Consider the following 17,753-nt stretch of genomic DNA (forward strand, 5'->3'; position numbering starts at 1 on the left):
TTCAGTTAAATGTGGTCTTACATGTTAATGTCAAAACAATCAGTAGGACACCACAGGGCACCTCTGCTTCTACAGATTACATAAATTCGCGAATTTTTTTTAAAACTGTGCTTTTTTAAAACTGCGCGCAGTGATGAACGGGACCTCGTGCCGGCTTGCGGCTGCGTCACGTGCGGTCCTAACATGTGCACATCTTGCCAGCACACATGTTACGAGGGCACGTGACGCGGCCGCAAGCCGGCGCAATTTTTTTTTAAAACTGCGCGCAGTGATGAACGGGACCTCTTACCGGCTTGCGGCAGCGTCACGTGCGGTCCTAACATGTGAACATCTTGCCAGCACACATGTTAGGACGGCACGTGACGCGGCCACAAGCCGGCGCGAGGTCCCGTTCATCACTGCGCGCAGTTTTAATTTATTTTACAATTCAAAAATGAACAAAACTGTTCTAAATTAAGGAAAAGATACTGGGAAACGAATAAACCATTACAAGCAACGAGTGAACTTAATAAGCGATCGAAATACTTTTTTCAACCACCGCCTCTTTCCCTTGACATTAAGTTTTCACCTGACGAATGCGACCGATGTAATTAAGGCAACCTGGTCTCACAGGAATCCGTGAAATAAGTCGGTCTACGTCGTGGCGAACTTAGCCCTTTGGATAAGGTGACCAGATTTCTGAAACAAAATCCGGGGATAGTGCTTACATTATAACAGGGTCCGCGGGTGGAATTGTTGACAGGGGGGAGGGGGGCGCGAAGTTGCATGATTGCATCGCGCGTTAGCAGGAAGGCCGTCAATGCATAATTAGACATCCCGACGCTGCTCTTGTGAAGAGATTTTTATAAAAACAATATATATGGGGGAAAAATATAAAGAGGGCATTTTTTTCCCCAAACAGGTTTACGAAGATCTCATCAATATTCATGAGCTGAGCTACAAACGCGAAGCTGCTATTGCTTCAAAGTTGTTCACGTTACGTTATTAGAAATGGCGGCGGCGACAACTCTGTGCACTCGCTTTAAAGAAGTGTGTGTGTGTGTGTGTGTGTGTGTGTGTGTGTGTGTGTGTGTGTGTGTGTGTGTGTGTGTGAGAAAGAGAGCGTGGAAAATATGCGTACCTCTATCACACCCAAAAAGGGTACCAACACACACACGTATATGTTGCGAATGTGAACTGTGTGTGTGTGTGTGTGTGTGTGTGTGTGTGTGTGTGTGTGTGTGTGTGTGTGTGTGTGTGTGTGTGTGTCGAAGTGCGAGTGTGTTTGTGTGAAAGAGAACGTGGAAAATGTGCGTACCTCTATCACACCCAAAAAGGGCGCACACACACACACACACTTTAAAGCGAGTGCACAGAGTTGTAGTCGCTGCCATCGCTAATAACGTAACGTAAACAACTTTGAAGCAATAGCAGCTTCGTGTGCTCCGACTCCGTACAGCGGTCAAGTCCACGCGCATGCGTAATACTACTTTTGTAGCTCAGCTCATGAATATTGATGAGATCTTCGTAAACCTGTTTGGGAAAAAAAGTTACCGCACGGGGATGCGGTCTCTTATGTTGGTCCCGTTAATGTTAATCAGCTGAAGCCCATTGTTATCTACAACCATTGTTCTGGAACCAAAGATAATAGGCCTTAAGCATCTACAACTTGTATTTAATAAGCCTAAATTGTTCTGTGCTGTGTCCTGATTGGCTGAAGAGAAATAGCCACATCGTTGAGTTCTAAAACTGGACCTGTCGATTTGACATCTCTGGGGACTCCTTGCAACGGCATCAGCCGCCTAGCGACGACCAGTCCATACTGCTGCACCTTTTCCCCTGCGACGTCCCAAAACAGTCGAGTTGCAAGTCGTTGCGTCGCGAATCTTTGGTCTGAACTGGGCTTAAGCATTATTAGTGTTTCACGCTGTTTATACAACTTACTTCGTGGTGACTTATTTCCGTTCTAGTGGAACTCCACTCCCCCCATCATGAGTCTGCACCGCCGCGTCGCCAGGGGGCGCTAACGCACCGCCGGGCAGTGACTAAGTGACGTCAGAACCACCGGGGCGGTACTTAACGGTGGAGCGCGCGGGTCTTTCAAAGCAGAATCGGAAAGGCTGCAGGCAGAAAGCTCAAGTTCAAGCAGGAACATTACGAAGTTTAAAAAAACCCGAATACTTTCCCGTGATCTTTAATTAGTTCGGATCGCCATGGACTGTCTGGATCTTCCGAAGGTTCTCCCGAACTCCCCGAACAAAGCCCGGGGTCAGATCCAGGTAAATAACGCGCCGAGACCCCGTAAGGACGTCAATATTAACGTGACGTTTACGTTATTCAGCGGTAACGTCAATGTTGTAGAAGTCCACTAACGTGTGTTCGTGTGTTGGTGTCTGCAGGTCATCTTCGGACCGATGTTCTCTGGCAAAAGGTAACGATTCATTCAATCAAATCGCATATTGTCCTAAACGCTGAGGTTATAGATGGTGTGCATTCCTCAATAACAACATGAGAAGGTAATGGATAGTGTGTATATAATATATATTTATATACAGTGTTTGAGATCTACTATAGTGGTGTTTAGTATATACTGTAATATTAGTGTATATACTGTAACTGGCGCGGTTAAGATCCCGCCAAATCCGCATTGTTGACGGTGAAGCCCCGCCCCCACGGCCAGCCGCCACCTGTCAGTTTAGAGCTTCATAAAGTTAGATCTCTATTCACCTCTCTGTGCTTGGAGCTTCATAAAGTTAGATCTCTATTCACCTCTCTGTGCTTGGAGCTTCATAAAGTTAGATCTCTATTCACCTCTCTGTGCTTGGAGCTTCATAAAGTTAGATCTCTATTCACCTCTCTGTGCTTGGAGCTTCATAAAGTTAGATCTCTATTGTCCTCTCTGTGCTTGGAGCTTCATAAAGTTAGATCTCTATTCTCCTCTCTGTGCTTGGAGCTTCATAAAGTTAGATCTCTATTCTCCTGTGTTTAGAGCTAACTGTTTCTGCTACTGTTCTTGCAGCACAGAGCTGATGAGGAGGGTTCGGCGTTTCCAGATCGCTCAGTACAAGTGTCTGGTGATCAAATACACCAAAGACACTCGCTACTCCGTGGAGGGCGTGGCCACGCACGACCGGTAAGGACTCTCGGTTGTGTGTGTGCGCACAAAGTTAAACACAATACACATGTTACAATGCGAAACACATTAAATACAGGACACATAAGGGTGTGTGTGTGTCTGTCCTTCAGGTAATCTGTTTCCTTTTCTCTCTCCAGATACACGATGGACGCCGTCCCAGCGACCCGATTGGCCGATGTGTTCCCGCTCACGATGAACGTCTGTGTGATCGGAATTGATGAAGGACAGTTTGTAAGTTTACCCGATCGATGACCCCACTGTCCTCGTTTCCAAGCGGTCGCCGTTTCCCTTTATGAATGGAAATGACATTAAAATGCCTGTTTTCTGTATATTTATATTACTGTTTATCATTTCTTTAATGAGTAAATCGTCCTGTTTGTGGGGCGCCATGTGGCTCAGGAGGTCAAGCGGGTTGGCTGGTAACCTGAAGGTTGCTAGTTCGATCCCCGGCTCCTCCTAGCTGAGTGTCGAGGTGTCCCTGAGTGAGACGCCCTCACCCTGACTGCTCCTGAAGAGCTGGCTGTCGCCCTGCGTGGCTGACTCCGCCGTCGGTGTGTGAATGTGTCCATGAATGTGCGGCAGTATTGTAAAGCGCTTTGAGTCGCCACTGGTTAGGGCTGGGCAATTAATCAAATTTTGATTTTGATTTTAGCGTGAACCGAAACTAATATAATCAAGTTTAAACTTTATTTATTTATTTATTTATTATAAAAGTATTATTAAATAATCGTGACTATGATTTTTTTTTCTCCATAATCAAGCAGCTCTACCGCTGGTTAGAGAGCGCTGTGTTAACGCCGTCCGTTACGTTTGGTTTCAGTTCCCCGACACGGTCGAGTTCTGTGAGGCGATGGCCAACCTGGGGAAGACGGTGATTGTGGCGGCGCTGGATGGAACCTTCCAGAGGAAGGTGAGTCTCAACAACACCAGTGCGCGTGTGTGCGCGCGTGTGCGTGTGTTGCGTCCCCTCATTCTGAGTTGTGCGTTCCTTTGTCTCCAGCCCTTCGGGAACATCCTGAGCCTGGTGCCGCTGGCGGAGAGCGTGGTGAAGCTCAACGCTGTCTGCATGCAGTGCTACAAGGAGGCGGCCTACACCAAGAGGCTGGGGGCCCAGCAGGAGGTGAGGGGCCACAGGGGAGGGTCAGGGGCCCCAGAGAGAGTCCTATACCAAGGGGCTGGGGGTCCAGCAGGGGACTGAGGGGCCACAGAGTCCTAGAGGAGGCTGAGGGGCCTCAGAGAGTCTAACCATCACTAGGTTAACCCATTCAACTGGGACGTACAACAAAGATAGCTAGGGTAAGATGCTACACCATGCTAAGTACTGTTTTTTGAAGTGGAAGTTTACAATTAACAAGGTAGGAGGTAATCTGGGGGTTCACGTCAGATTGTCAACATTCTAATCCATCTGCACATTCTCCAACAATATCTTCTGAACTAATGATTGTTCAGACATTAATAGGAACCCTCTTGACTAATTTCTGTCAAGTACTAGTGATGACTTGTGTCTCGTGATTGTGTTTGTTTGTCTTGTGATAATATGCTGACTGCTATGTATGTATGTGTGTGTATATATATATATATATATATATATGAGCTCTCAGCCTTATAGATATATAGGGCTGTCAAGATTTAAAAAATGAATCGAATTGATTACAGGCTCTGTGATTAATTAATCAAATACTTACATTTTGCCGAGAAAGTATTTCAAAATAATTTAATTCAAATAAATGATGGTAGATGAGTGATTCAATGAACCATAGACATAATAGACTTTAAAGTTCAATGTCTCTTTCAACATTTCTCTCTCACTCAAGATGCAATGCATCTCAGACAAAAAAATACAATACTTTGTTTTGACTCTAGAGGGCACTATAGGACCGCGATTAATCTGCGTTAATTTTTTTAGCACGTTATCTTTTCTGTTCTTTAATTAATCACAGAAGAAAAAAAAATTAATCACACGTTAATTTGACAGCCCTAATTATATTTAATCTATCCCAATGCTGCCCAGGTGGAGGTGATCGGGGGGGCGGAGATGTACCAGTCGGCCTGCAGGAAGTGCTACGGGGGTCTGATGGACAAGGAGAACGTAGCCCCCCTGCTGAGGGACGAGACCCCCAGCCCCCAGGAGACGGCGGCCGGCCGGCCGCTGGAGGCCTGCGTACCCAGGAAGCTCTTCTCAGCACTACAGCTCTGAGCCCCAGGGCTGAGGGCCCTGGGAGTTTTTCAGTTTTTGCCGCTTTTAGAGAGAGAGTGTGTGTGTGTGTGTGTGTGTGTGTGTGTGTGTGTGTGTGTGTGTGTGTGTGTGTGTGTGTGTGTGTGTGTGTGTGTGTGTGTGTGTGTGTGTGTGTGTGTGTGTGTGTGTGTGTGTGACGATTTTATTGTAATTGATACAAATGTAGAATTAAATTATTTTGAGAGCAACATGAACGTGAACTCATTCCTTATAGCATCAGCTTCTACACTTTGGTCGAACTAGTGTTCTGTTTCCTCTGTAACGTACCTGCAGAAACCCGTTTAGTTGGACTTAAGTTCTTTGACTCTAGTATAGTTTGACAGGAGCTAACCGGAAGGTTGCTAGTTCGATCCCCGGCTCCTCCTAGCTGAGTGTCGAGGCGCCCCTGAGCGAGACGCCTCACCCTGACTGCACCTGACCAACTGGCTGTCGCCTTGTGTGGCTGACTCCTCCATGAATGTGGGCATGAATGGGTGAATGTGAGGCAGTATTGTAAAGCACTTTTGGTGGTCACTGGTTAGAAAAGTGTGTATAAATACTGTCCATTTACCATTTACAGTATCAACTTCTCAGCAAACAAACGGTCGCCCGTTGTAGCTGACCCAGGCTAAACATTATGAACCATAACATGTGCTTTAACAGGAGTTGATTCTGAAATAACTTAACACTAAAGAGTCTGCTTCATAATATGGAGAGATGTGACCAGCATGCAATTAGTTACAAATAGGTTTACTTCAAGTATCTGGAAAGCCTGTATAATAGGCTATATACTACATATGTGTGTGCATAGATGTCTGTATATATATATATATATATATATATACTGTATATATATATATATATATATTCACGTCTATGTGTACACTTCCATATAAACACGTGTGTGTGTGTGTGTGTATACATGTCTATATCTATCTATACATATGCTCTATTACTGATGACACAAATCCCTGGGTGGGGATTTCAAATACTTAGATCCTGAGATGGTTCAGATCTCCACACCTCACATCAACATCAATCTGCTGTTTCTCCAGCGTTCTCCACCTCAGCCCCGGTCTATAGCAGCATGACGACCGGCTGAGATCAGTGAGCCAGGCAGGACCTAGAACTCCAGACACCCGCTATAGAGGAAACCAGGCCTTCATGTAGTGGTTAATCACAGGATAATCTCCTTTTTATAGACACACACGCACATGGAAGCCTTCCATGAAGACAGCAGCGTTAACATCTGTAATCAGAGTGACAAATCCAGAGAAAACATCTGGAAATCAGAGTGACAAATCCAGAGAAAATATCTGGAAATCAGAGTGACAAATCCAGAGAAAATATCTGGAAATCCGAGAGGCAAATCCAGAGAGACATCTGGAAATCAGAGTGACAAATCCCTGTGTGGAGTGTTTCCCGCGGAGGCAGTGAAAGGCCGTATTGATTACTGATTAGTAAGTTGCCATGACAACGCTGATACAAAGCAATGTTGTACTCCAAAGACTTTAAAAAGTGAAAAGACAAACAAATATAAATAGAAAATACTGCCTTTAAACATTTATTATTTTGTGAGACTTTTTCACTCTATTGGCAAAGACATTTCGAAGCGAGGCGGGGTGAGTGACAGACAAATGAATTGCACTCTGGGAAAACAGACACTGTATTTAGTGGTTCACTCAAACATGGATAGTCTTCTGTAGAAGCATCAATAAATAAACAAACCCACGTTAATGTTACGCGGTCTCTGTGCTCGCGGTGTCGGTGGAGCAGGTGTGGAGAACAAGAGGCCATAAGTCCCGTTCCTTTAACACACGGTGAGCAGCCCTCTGCCCTCGTATCAATGAGGCACGGTAGATCTAAAATCTCATATCTGATCCCAGCTGAGCTTTGACCCTCCAACCACAACGTTTTCCACCCCCATCGTCCAGAGTCACAGTGACATACCTCAGTGACGTAGCTCTGTAACTTAGCAGTGACGTAGCTCTGTGACGTAGCTCAGTGACGTAGCTCTGTAACTTAGCAGTGACGTAGCTCTGTGACGTAGCTCTGTAACGTAGCACAGTGACGTAGCTCAGTGGCATAGCTCGGTGACGTAGCTCAGCTCCGACGCTACGTCCAGAGGCGTGGATCCTCCACCTCCACACAGGGGGGGGGGGGTCTTCCCAGCAGCCCCCGCCCCCCCCCCCCTCCTCTCAGTGTCCTAGTAGGGGGGGGGCTGGTAGCCCCTGTCCCCCTGCGGTGGGGCCCCGGCCGTGAACAGCGTCTGCTGGTAGGGGTCGGCCCCCCCGCTGGGGAACCCGGGGTAGGTGGTGGGGTGGTAGGCGCTGTGGGCGTAGGAGGTGGGGGCGTAGGAGGTGGGGGCGTAGGAGGTGGGGGCGTAGGGCGTAGCGCCGTGGTTCGACGCCGGCGGCTCGATGCGGGTGGGCACGGTGACGCCGTCCATGCCGTGGCGATAGCGGCCGAGAGCGAAGTAGGTCAGGATGGCCTGGGGGGGGGGGGGGAGGGAGGGGGGGGCAAGACCATCAGGGAGGGTTACCAGTTCAGAGGTCAGAGGTCACCTAGACTCTGCATAGCCCCCCCCCCCCACACCCCTCTTAGACTCTTACTGTATGTTATACGTCCTGGCACTTAAAAATAGTACTCAGCATGGTGCAGCCTATTATCCTAGCTCTCTGTTGTATACGGGGAATGGGTTAACCTAGTGATGGTTAGTGCTTGGCACTTCATGTTCTATGATGGTGTTTATCAACTGGAAAGATAATCAATAACACGTATCAGATCCCTAGTCCTGAGGTCAGTAGAGGCGTGGGCTGTGACCTTGTGGCGTGTGGCGACCTTGGGTACCCTGAAAGGCGCTATATGAATTGAAGTGATTATTATTCTTATTATTGGAGGCGGGTGCAGTGGCGGTCCTCCTCACCCAGGTGGCGCTGGAGAAGAAGGAGAAGGCCACGGCGGCGCGGGCCGCGTCCTCAGGGATCCCCCGGACGTCGCGGGTCTGACCCCACAGGCTGGCCAGCAGGCAGAAACACACGAACCACAGGAAGGACCACACACCTGGGACACACACACACACACACACGCGCGCATGCACACACGCACGCACACACAAATGCACGCATGTACACACGCACGCACACACAGAGACCCATTATAACACACGCACACGCACACACACACACACACACACACACACGCATACATGCACACACACACACACACACACACACACACACACACACACACGCAAGCACACACACGCACACACACAGACACACACACACACCCATCATAACACACACACACAGACAAAAACACACACACACACACACACACACACACACACACACACACAGACCCATCGTAAGACACATGTTTCATGGATGACAGCTGCCCTCCCTGTGCATTGAGTCTCCAGGCTCCCTGTGTTCCTATATGATTGAATAGCGGTAATAAAGAAATCAATACAGACATTACAGACATTCTAAAAACAGAATTTGGCACTTGAAAGAAACGATGTTGCCACTGTTACTGTCAGCATCTATAGATCACATCCACATGAATAACCTCCTCTTAGTAACTTATTAATCATCCATAAGGCCAGTTATGTTGAACATGAGGCCCACAGGTTCTCAGACGGGGACAGAGACTAACCAGAGGGTCCTGTCTCCAGGGTTCACTGATAACAGGTTAACCTAACAATTGTTAGTGTTTGGCTCTTGGTTCTATGAACATCCTTACTGTACCCACAGAGATATATCGTTGTTTCTCTTTCTTCTGACAAATGGACTTATTGTAAGTCGCTTTTGATGAAAGAGTCTGCTAAACGCCTTGAATGTAAATGTAGGTTTCAAATCTCTGGTCAGGCTGCATTATCCCATCAGACTAAACTACGATACACAACCAGCGTCACACACTTCTCTAACCGCACAAATCACCCTGTCCGCATTCCTTCCCCTAAGACCCCCTTTCCCCCCCTGATCTCCCAGTGAGTGTCCCAGCTGCCCTATTAGCCTCAGCCAATCGCGTCTCGCCAACCAGGAATGGCCCCTGCTAATTGGCAGCAGCACATCGTTAAGCGCTGAGAGACGCATTCCAGCAGAGCGAGAAGCACAATGAGGCTCAGTCTGTCCCTCCCTCCCCGCTCACCGGAGAAGCCCAGGTCGGCCATGACGGCGTATCTCCTCCTCCGGGCGTCGCCGATGGCGGGCAGCGCGGCGTCCAGCAGCAGGAAGCCGCTGCAGCCCAGGAAGGCGAGGACCCCCACCCCCGTGGCGTAGCGGCAGGCGGACCCGTCCCGGTGGAAAATGCACTCGGCCTGGGGGCTGTCCCGCGGGTTCACCCAGCCCTCCGCCGTCACCACGCCAAACACCACGATGGAGAAGAGCTGGGGGGGAGGGGGGGGTCAAAGGTCAATGGGGTTAGATTTACATTTAGGGGGTTTTTGCTGACGCTTTTATCCAAAGCGACTTACAACCATTCATGCACACATTCACACAGCGACGGCGGAGTCAGTCACGCAGGGTGACAGCCAGCTGGTCAGGAGCAGTGAGGGTGAGGGCGTCTCGCTCAGGGACACCTCGACACTCAGCTAGGAGGAGCCGGGGATCGAACTAGCAACCTTCCGGTTACCATTTGACCCGCTCTACCTCCTGAGCCACATGCTGCCCCCAATTAAATGAGATGTATGGGGGTTCCATGTTGGAATATCTACTTTGAATTGTTTCTGATGTTTTTCTGTTTTAGGTGAAAAGTCGCACAGAGCTGCCACCTTAACATGAAGGCTCTAACTATATTTAAAAAAAATCATTTATTTGAATACAACTTGACAACAAACCAAACCAACAGAAAACCTGAACCAGTTTTTCACCAACAGTAGTTTCTGCTGAACTGCAGTTATTCCTATTTGTGCAAACCAGCCACCACCTTGTTCTCTGTTTGCTGTTGCTGCTCCTGAAGTGAACACACTGTGCCTGAAGCTGTCTTCAGCCCAGTGTGTGTAGCTGTCTTCTCTGTCCCCCCCCCCCTCCTCCCCCCCTCCCCAACCACGCGCCTCGTTCTGACTACAGCTGCCGCCCATGTGACACAACAGACATTTCTCACCTCCCAACAACATTCAGTCGGCCAAGAGTGAGAAACATATCCATTTCAAACGTTACTCAAGAGGACATTCACTACGTTACCTCGTCACCTGCTCTGGGAAACATCTCAAAACTTTTACTTTATTTTACTCTATAAACTGACTGCATTTATACAGCCTTTTCTAACCAGTGGCCTCTCAAAGCGCTTTACAATACTGCCTCACATTCACACATTCACCCATTCATGCACACATTCACACAGCGACAGCGGAGTCAGTCACGCACGGCGACAGCCAGCTCGTCAGGAGCAGTCAGGGTGAGGGCGTCTCGCTCAGGGACACCTCGACACTCTGCTAGGAGGAGCCGGGGATCGAACTAGCAACCTTCCAGTTACCAGTCAACCTGCTCTACCTCCTGAGTCACATGCCGCCCTGCTTACAATCCTGGGAGGACTAACTAGGTCCTGCACGCCGCCAGGTTAATGAACAAAGTCCCGTTGTAATCATCTCTGAGGAGGGGGTGAGGGAGGGGGGAGCTGGTTTATGGTGCGTTAACAGATAAGGGGCGGGGTAAGGAGCAGGTGTCTGCCTCACCAGGAGGTCTGCGGGTCCATGGGGGGAGTGGAGGAGGAGGGGGGAGTGGAGGAGGAGGTGGGAGTGGAGGAGGAGGAGGGGGGAGTGGAGGAGGAGGTGGGAGTGGAGGAGGAGGAGGGGGGAGTGGAGGAGGAGGAGGGGGGAGTGGAGGAGGAGGGGAGAGCGGAGGAGGAGGGTGGGGCAGAATGGAGAAACCAGGAGAGACGTAGAGAAAGGTGGTGCATGAATGATTTCCTAGAAGCATGTAATCGAGAAGTGAATGGACCAGGGTCTATTTTGAACTGGGTCGAGGTGTATCAGCAAACTAATCTCTCTGGAGAAACGGTGAGGCAACATATCAGACCACGTGTAGAGAGAGAGAACGAGAGAGAGAGAGAGTTTCTCAAGGAGTCTGGTGTGTAATTACATGTTTACTACCAACATGCTCTCCCTCCTCACAGTAGCAGTCGTTTGGTTTAGAGAAACACCTTCTCAGAAGGAGGGCATACCTTCCCTCCCCATGACCCAATGACCCTCTGTTTGTGTTTCTCTGAAGGTTTGAATCCCACTTTCTGTTCACTGCTGGTTCGATGATCGCCTACAGTCAGTGGACAGTGCGTTGTTTGGTGGTTTTTTTCTGATTTAATGAATCCATAAAGTTGGACAGACTTTAACAAAAGAATATTAAACCAGCTCTCCGACAGAGCAGAGAACCGTTGGTGAAGGACAATGAATGAATGAGCCTATTGTCTGTGGACCACTGCGACACAGAGACACAGCCACACAGAGACACAGCGACACAGAGGCACAGTCTTCCCCTCCAGCCCAGTCAGTCCTGGTCAGTCCTGGTCGGTCCCAGTCAGTCCCGGTCCGAACCTTGCGGTCTAAATAAAATCCCGGAGCAGAGCGCACTTCTGCACCTGCAGTCCATATCACTCCTCCTATGACTGATCCCGGACCAGTTTCCATGTCTCGGTGCACCACCACCCACCGACTCACGGCGCTCTAGGATCTGGACCTCTGAGTCCGGGAGGTTTCCGACCACTCACCCAACTGAAGAACCGCACGATGGTCTGCGGCTGGCGGGCAAACTTCCGTAAGTTGAAGGCTCCTCCGGGGAGCGGCGCCCCGTACGCACCCGTCCCGCCCGTCTCCTCCATGCTGTCCCGACTCCCTCACCAGATCCGAGGAGGTCACAAGGTCCAAGGATCACAAGGAGCGCATCGGTGGGGGGCTCCTTCTGCAGCCGACCGAGAGACTGATAATCCGGACACCCTGGAGAGTGGCGACAGAAGACCGGACACCCTGGAGACAGAAGACCGAACACCCGGGAGACAGAAGACCGGACACCTTGGAGACAGAAGAGCGGACACCTTGGAGACAGAAGAGCGGACACCCGGGCTGGAGAGAAACAGGAGACTGAACAACCTGCTACTGTGTTGCGCTGTTGGTGAATCTCCTCCCATCGGGGGCGGCATGTGGCTCAGGAGGTCGAGCGGGTTGGCTGACCTACAGACCTGCTGTTACCTCAGGGTACCAGCAGGGGACGGCAAACCTGCTGTTACCTCAGGGTACCAGCAGGGGGCGGCAAACCTGCTGTTACCTCAGGGTACCAACAGGGGGCGGCAAACCTGCTGTTACCTCAGGGTACCAGCAGGGGACAGCAAACCTGCTGTTACCTCAGGGTACCAGCAGGGGACAGCAAACCTGCTGTTACCTCAGGGTACCAGCAGGGGGCAACAGCGGACCGCCAGGGGGCCAGAGTCTGACGCAGCAGTTGATGGAGTCTGCCTGGTGGAGGCGGACATGCGCCCTGCCGTTCGTGGGATCAAACAATCATCCGAACGTCGATGCTGAACCGTAAACCTCGAGAAACTCTCCACTTTAATGCTGTTTAAGTCTTACGTTTCCTATACGCTACTTCTAGTTCAATCAAATCAAACTTTATTTATGGAGCGCCTTTCGTGCAAAATTATAGTAAAATAAATAATAGTACAAGGTTGCTTAACAACACAATGACAATCAACATGAATAATAAACAGAATGAATAAAACGGATAAAGAGAATGCTGAACTAAATAGGTATATATTTTAAGGTTTCTTATGTATGACTCCAACAGCAGATTGCGATAAAATCACTCAAAAACCATAAGATCTCAAAGTCCCTCGAAAGGGGGACGATATAGGCAATAATATACATCGTATCGTGACATACAGATCCAGCCCTACACCTGGAAACAGAAATGCGCTCAGATGGTTTCTGCTGACTCATCATCAGCACTGCGCCAAAACGGACAGCTCCATCCGTCCCAGAACCAGTGGCAACGCTGAACCCTAATACCAGTATCGTATAGTATATATCAGCATTTCGGACCTTAATCAAAGTCAGCTCATCCTCCACCAGAACTAATCAAACCATATCGATCGGTGCGTAATTACGCAGGAGCGCGTGTGTATCCAGTGGAGACGTCCCAGCCTGGATGCATTACGCATGACGGCGCCCCCTCCCTATATAAAGGAGGCGCTCCCACCGCACTGCTCTCTCACTCAACACGCACCATGAGCTACGGAGCCGACCTCTACTCCTCCTCCTCCTACCGGAAGATCTTCGGGGACTCCCCCCGCTACTCCTCCTCTCCATCGAGGATGAGCAGCCACGCGTCCTCCGGTAACCGCAGCGGCGGGGGGTACCGGTCCCAGTCCGCCTCCCGCAGCGGCGGGTCCAGCCTGGGCGGTGGGTACACCAAGCGCTCCGGGGCCCGCAACTACTCCTCCATGCAGGTGGACCACGGCAGCTTCGACCTGACGCAGAGCAGCGCGCTCAACAACGAGTTCAAGATCATCCGCACCAACGAGAAGGAGCAGATGCAGGGACTGAACGACCGCTTCGCCATGTTCATCGACAAGGTGCGCACCCTCGAGCAGCAGAACCGGGGTCTGGAGGCCGAGCTGGGGGCCCTGAGGAGCCGGCAGACGGAGCCGTCGCGCCTGGCGGAGCTGTACCAGCAGGAGATCCGCGAGCTGCGCTCCCAGCTGGAGGAGGTGAACGCGGAGAAGAGCCAGACGTTGATCGAGAGGGACAACATCGAGGAGGAGCTGATGAAGCTCCGGGGGAGGTACGAGGAGGAGTTCCGCATGCGGGAGGAGGCGGAGGCCACGCTGAAGGCCTTCAAGAAGGACGTGGACGACGCGACCATGGTGCGCCTCGACCTGGAGAAGAAGGTGGAGTCGCTCCTGGACGAGATCAACTTCTTGAGGAAGGTGCACGAGGAGGAGGTGGCGGAGCTAATGGATCTCCTCCAGGCGGCGCAGGTGTCCGTGGAGATGGAGGAGGTGTCCAAGGTGCCCGACCTGACGTCGGCGCTGAAGGAGATCCGAGGACAGTACGAGTCCCTGGCCTCCAAGAACCTGCAGTCCGCGGAGGAGTGGTACAAGTCCAAGTTCACCGACCTGTCGGAGCAGGCGGGCCGCAGCCAGGAGACCATCCGGGCCAGTCGCGAGGAGCTCAACGAGTACCGGAGGCAGATGCAGTCCAAGACCATCGAGATCGAGAGCCTGCGGGGAACCAACGAGTCCCTTGACCGCCAGCTGCGGGAGATGGAGGACCGGCACAACGCGGAGATCGGGAACTACCAGGTGGGTGTTCTGCAGAGGAGCGGGTTGGCTGGTGACCGGGAGGTTGCTAGTTCGATCCCCGGCTCCTCCTTGCTGAGTGTCGAGGTGTCCCTGAGCGAGACGCCCTCACCCTGACTGCTCCTGACGAGCTGGCTGTCGCCTTGCGTGCTGTCAACGCCGTCGGTGTGTGAATGTGTGCATGAATGGGTGAATGTTTGTGTGTATGGATGGGTGAATGTGTGTATGAATGTGTGAAGTTGTGTATGCATGGGTAAATGTTTGAGTGAATGTGTGTGTGAATGTGTGAAGGTGTATGAATCGGTGAATGTGTGTATGAATGGGTGAATGTATGAATGGGTGAATGTTAAGCAATATTGTAAAGCGCTTTGAGTGGCCACTGGTTAGAAAAGCGCTGTAGAAATGCAGTCCATTCACCGTTTAAGAGTTGCATGAGATGAAGCCGGTATAGAGGAGGAGGAAGGGCCACTTTGGGGAGGTTTGGGGTCTCTCAGGCTCTCCGTGGTGCTGAACCGGAGGCGCACAAGCGCACAAAGGCTCAGCCAACGCCCCGTCGCACCCTGAGGTGACGTCTTCCTCTGATCTTAAAACACAGAGGGGAAACGGGGTCGGGCCCGGAATGCGGCAAATTCTCTTTTAGTTTTAGTTCTTTATTCGTTCTGATTTAATTGCACATTTTTGTTTTGAAATTGCAAAAACATGCCCTCGCACACATGCACACACACACACACACACACACACACACACACACACACACACATGTTTTTTCAATAAATTTTTATTTTGTTTTGTTTCGCAATTATCCTCCGATTAAAAGTCACAGGGGACATCATCCACGTCTCCAGTAAAAAGTTATATATGTATATATATTTATATATATATATATATATTTATTGATATATATTTGAACGTGTGTGTTTAGGACGGCATGGCCCAGCTGGAGAACGACCTGAGGAACACGAAGGGCGAGATGGCTCGTCACCTCAGGGAGTACCAGGACCTCCTGAACGTCAAGATGGCTCTGGACATTGAGATCGCCGCCTACAGGTACGGCTCTCTGGGACAACGCCACACACACAGACACACACACACACACACACACACACACAGACACACACACACACGCACACACACACACACACACACACACACACACACACACACACACACACACACACACACACACACACACACACACACACACACACACGCACACACACACACACACACACACACACACACACACACACTGCCCGGGGGCCATGGACCCACGAGGCCTTCTGCTGGAACTCATGTTTCAGTTCAAGGGTCAATTTCATGAACATTAACATTTAAACTGAGGGTGTTTAGCAGACACTTTTATCCAGAGCAACTTACAATAAGTACATCTGTCAGAAGAAAGAGAAACAACAATATATCTCTGTCTGTACAGTAAGGATGTTCATAGAACCAACAACAATCACTATGTCAACCCGTAGACAACATAGATAGCTAGGAGTAGATGCTACACAATGCTAAGTACTATTTTTAAGTGCAAGGACGTACAACATACAGTAAGAGCGTACATTAAGAATAACATTTCCATTATAATTAAAGTTTGACACACCTCTTAAATCATTACCAGTAGCACTAATGTCTCCCCCCCTCCTCTCCCCCCTTCCTCCCCCCCCCCCCCTGTAGGAAGCTCCTGGAGGGGGAGGAGACGCGGCTCACCACGGGGATCAGCTACTCCACCCCCAGCCTGGGCGGCGGCGGCGGCCAGGGCTACGGCTTCACCTCCCGCATGTACCACAGCGCCGGCGGCGGGGAGAAGGGCTCCTCCGGGACCCGGGGGGAGGACAGCCCCCAGCTGCAGAGCAAGGCCGGGGGGGGCAAGACCTCCCATCACGAGGTCTACGAGGAGACGGTGGTCTCCACCAAGAAGATGGAGAAGCAGCAAGAATCCAGCAGCGACGCGCCCCCCAACATGAAGAACTAAGAGCCCCCCCCCCCGAATCAAACACACACGACCAGGTCACCCCCTCTAGTCACCCCTAGTTACTATCACTACCACAGTTACTGGTTACCCCTAGTTACTGGTTACCCCTAGTTACTAGTCACTCTTGTGATTTCAAACCGGGCCGACTTTGGGTCTGCAGGCTGCGTGGGCTGGAGGGTGGAGGAGAGTGGAGGTGGAGGTGGAGAGTGAGACAGTGGTGTTGAGGGAGAGAGTGAGACGGTGGTGTTGGTGGAGAGGAGGGGTTCAGAGGAGTGAGTGCAGAGAGCGACGGCGGTCTGAGTTTGTCTGGTACCTCGATCCCCGTCTGAAGGAGTGGTTTGAGCGCAGCAGGTGTAGTCGATGACCTCATCCTTCTCTCTCTCTCTCTCTCTCTCTCTCTCTCTCTCTCTCTCTCTCTTCATCTCTTTACCTCTCTCTCTCCCTCCATCTCTTTACCTCTCTCTCCCTCTCTCTCTCCTCATCAAACCGTATTTGATGATACAATGTCAAACACATTTCTCACTTTAGATTTGGAATTTGTTAATGCAAAAGCACTGCTTGTGATTTCTCAGCGAGGTATTCTCAAAGGATTGGTATGCATCAGTACGTATCATCACGCTATAAATACATTCATCTAATTACTCAAAATGATAATATGATAAGCACTGGCTATTGGATATTCACAAGAAAGAAATAATAAAGAAATTGAGTTGTGTTGCATAGCTGCAATTATCGAAAACATATACTGTATCACTCCAAGAACCGAAACATAATTAGAAAAGTCGGCTGAAATCATCGTCAGAGTTGTCATCGCCGCAGCCTGCAGTCCCAACACCGCATGACACCAGCATGCAGGGCCTCAAGCCTCCGTCAACCCCACCTCAGTCTAGTGATGAACCTCATCCAGACTCCATCAACACCACCTCAGTCTAGTGATGAACCTCATCCAGACTCCATCAACACCACCTCAGTCTAGTCCAGCCTCCATCAACACCACCTCAGTCCAGTCCAGCCTCCATCAACACCACCCGAGTCTAGAGAACTAGTGAGTCTAGTGATGGTGCTCACCTGCATGGTTCCGGTCTAGCTCCTGTTTACAAGGCAACAGTCCATTAGTTCTTAGTCCTCCATCCTCATGGTGATGCACTGCAGGG

General features: G+C 50.3%; 3 protein-coding genes across 4 annotated transcripts; 2 read left to right on the plus strand and 1 right to left on the minus strand.

Moving 5' to 3' along the window:
- The first annotated feature begins 2,075 nt into the window (after positions 1 to 2,075).
- Positions 2,076 to 5,524, plus strand: tk1 (thymidine kinase 1, soluble). 2 transcript variants are annotated; one of them, XR_014633281.1, is made up of 8 exons: positions 2,076 to 2,258; positions 2,379 to 2,410; positions 2,999 to 3,112; positions 3,253 to 3,346; positions 3,936 to 4,025; positions 4,116 to 4,235; positions 5,127 to 5,364; positions 5,467 to 5,524. XR_014633281.1 is itself a non-coding variant. In XM_084465668.1 (7 exons), the coding sequence occupies exons 1-7, from the start codon at positions 2,193 to 2,195 to the stop codon at positions 5,310 to 5,312; spliced, it is 702 nt and encodes a 233-aa protein (XP_084321794.1). In that variant the 5' UTR covers positions 2,076 to 2,192; the 3' UTR covers positions 5,313 to 5,379. The 2 variants fall into 2 exon arrangements, 1 of the variants encoding a protein (XP_084321794.1); XM_084465668.1 differs by lacking the exon at positions 5,467 to 5,524 and having other exon boundaries at positions 5,127 to 5,379.
- Positions 5,525 to 6,748: 1,224 nt separating this feature from the next.
- syngr2b (synaptogyrin 2b) lies at positions 6,749 to 12,390 on the minus strand. Its single transcript, XM_084465667.1, has 4 exons — positions 12,039 to 12,390; positions 9,486 to 9,723; positions 8,257 to 8,393; positions 6,749 to 7,821 (listed from the first exon to the last, which is right to left on the minus strand). The coding sequence occupies exons 1-4, from the start codon at positions 12,147 to 12,149 to the stop codon at positions 7,537 to 7,539; spliced, it is 771 nt and encodes a 256-aa protein (XP_084321793.1). The 5' UTR covers positions 12,150 to 12,390; the 3' UTR covers positions 6,749 to 7,536.
- A 1,157-nt stretch (positions 12,391 to 13,547) lies between these two features.
- inab (internexin neuronal intermediate filament protein, alpha b) lies at positions 13,548 to 16,599 on the plus strand (the record flags this gene model as incomplete). The annotated part of the gene is made up of 3 exons (XM_084465353.1): positions 13,548 to 14,624; positions 15,544 to 15,668; positions 16,362 to 16,599. 3 exons carry the CDS (start codon positions 13,548 to 13,550, stop codon positions 16,597 to 16,599), a joined length of 1,440 nt encoding a protein of 479 aa, XP_084321479.1.
- Positions 16,600 to 17,753: the final 1,154 nt, after the last annotated feature.

The sequence above is a fragment of the Micromesistius poutassou genome (genome assembly GCF_964030765.1).
Source record: "Micromesistius poutassou genome assembly, chromosome: 3".
NCBI lineage: Eukaryota > Metazoa > Chordata > Actinopteri > Gadiformes > Gadidae > Micromesistius > Micromesistius poutassou.

Bases quoted from the DNA above. Each gene is read 5' to 3' on its own strand.
- tk1 (XM_084465668.1), top strand. From the start codon at position 2,193: ATGGACTGTCTGGATCTTCCGAAGGTTCTCCCGAACTCCCCGAACAAA. The intron at 2,411-2,998 runs GTAACGATTCAT...CTGTTCTTGCAG, and splicing joins CCGATGTTCTCTGGCAAAAG to CACAGAGCTGATGAGGAGGG. The intron at 3,113-3,252 runs GTAAGGACTCTC...TTCTCTCTCCAG, and splicing joins GGCGTGGCCACGCACGACCG to ATACACGATGGACGCCGTCC.
- syngr2b (XM_084465667.1), bottom strand. From the start codon at position 12,149: ATGGAGGAGACGGGCGGGACGGGTGCGTACGGGGCGCCGCTCCCCGGA. The intron at 8,394-9,485 runs GTGAGCGGGGAG...TGTGTGTCCCAG, and splicing joins GGCCGACCTGGGCTTCTCCG to GTGTGTGGTCCTTCCTGTGG. The intron at 7,822-8,256 runs GTGAGGAGGACC...CCCCCCCCCCAG, and splicing joins TCTTCTCCAGCGCCACCTGG to GCCATCCTGACCTACTTCGC.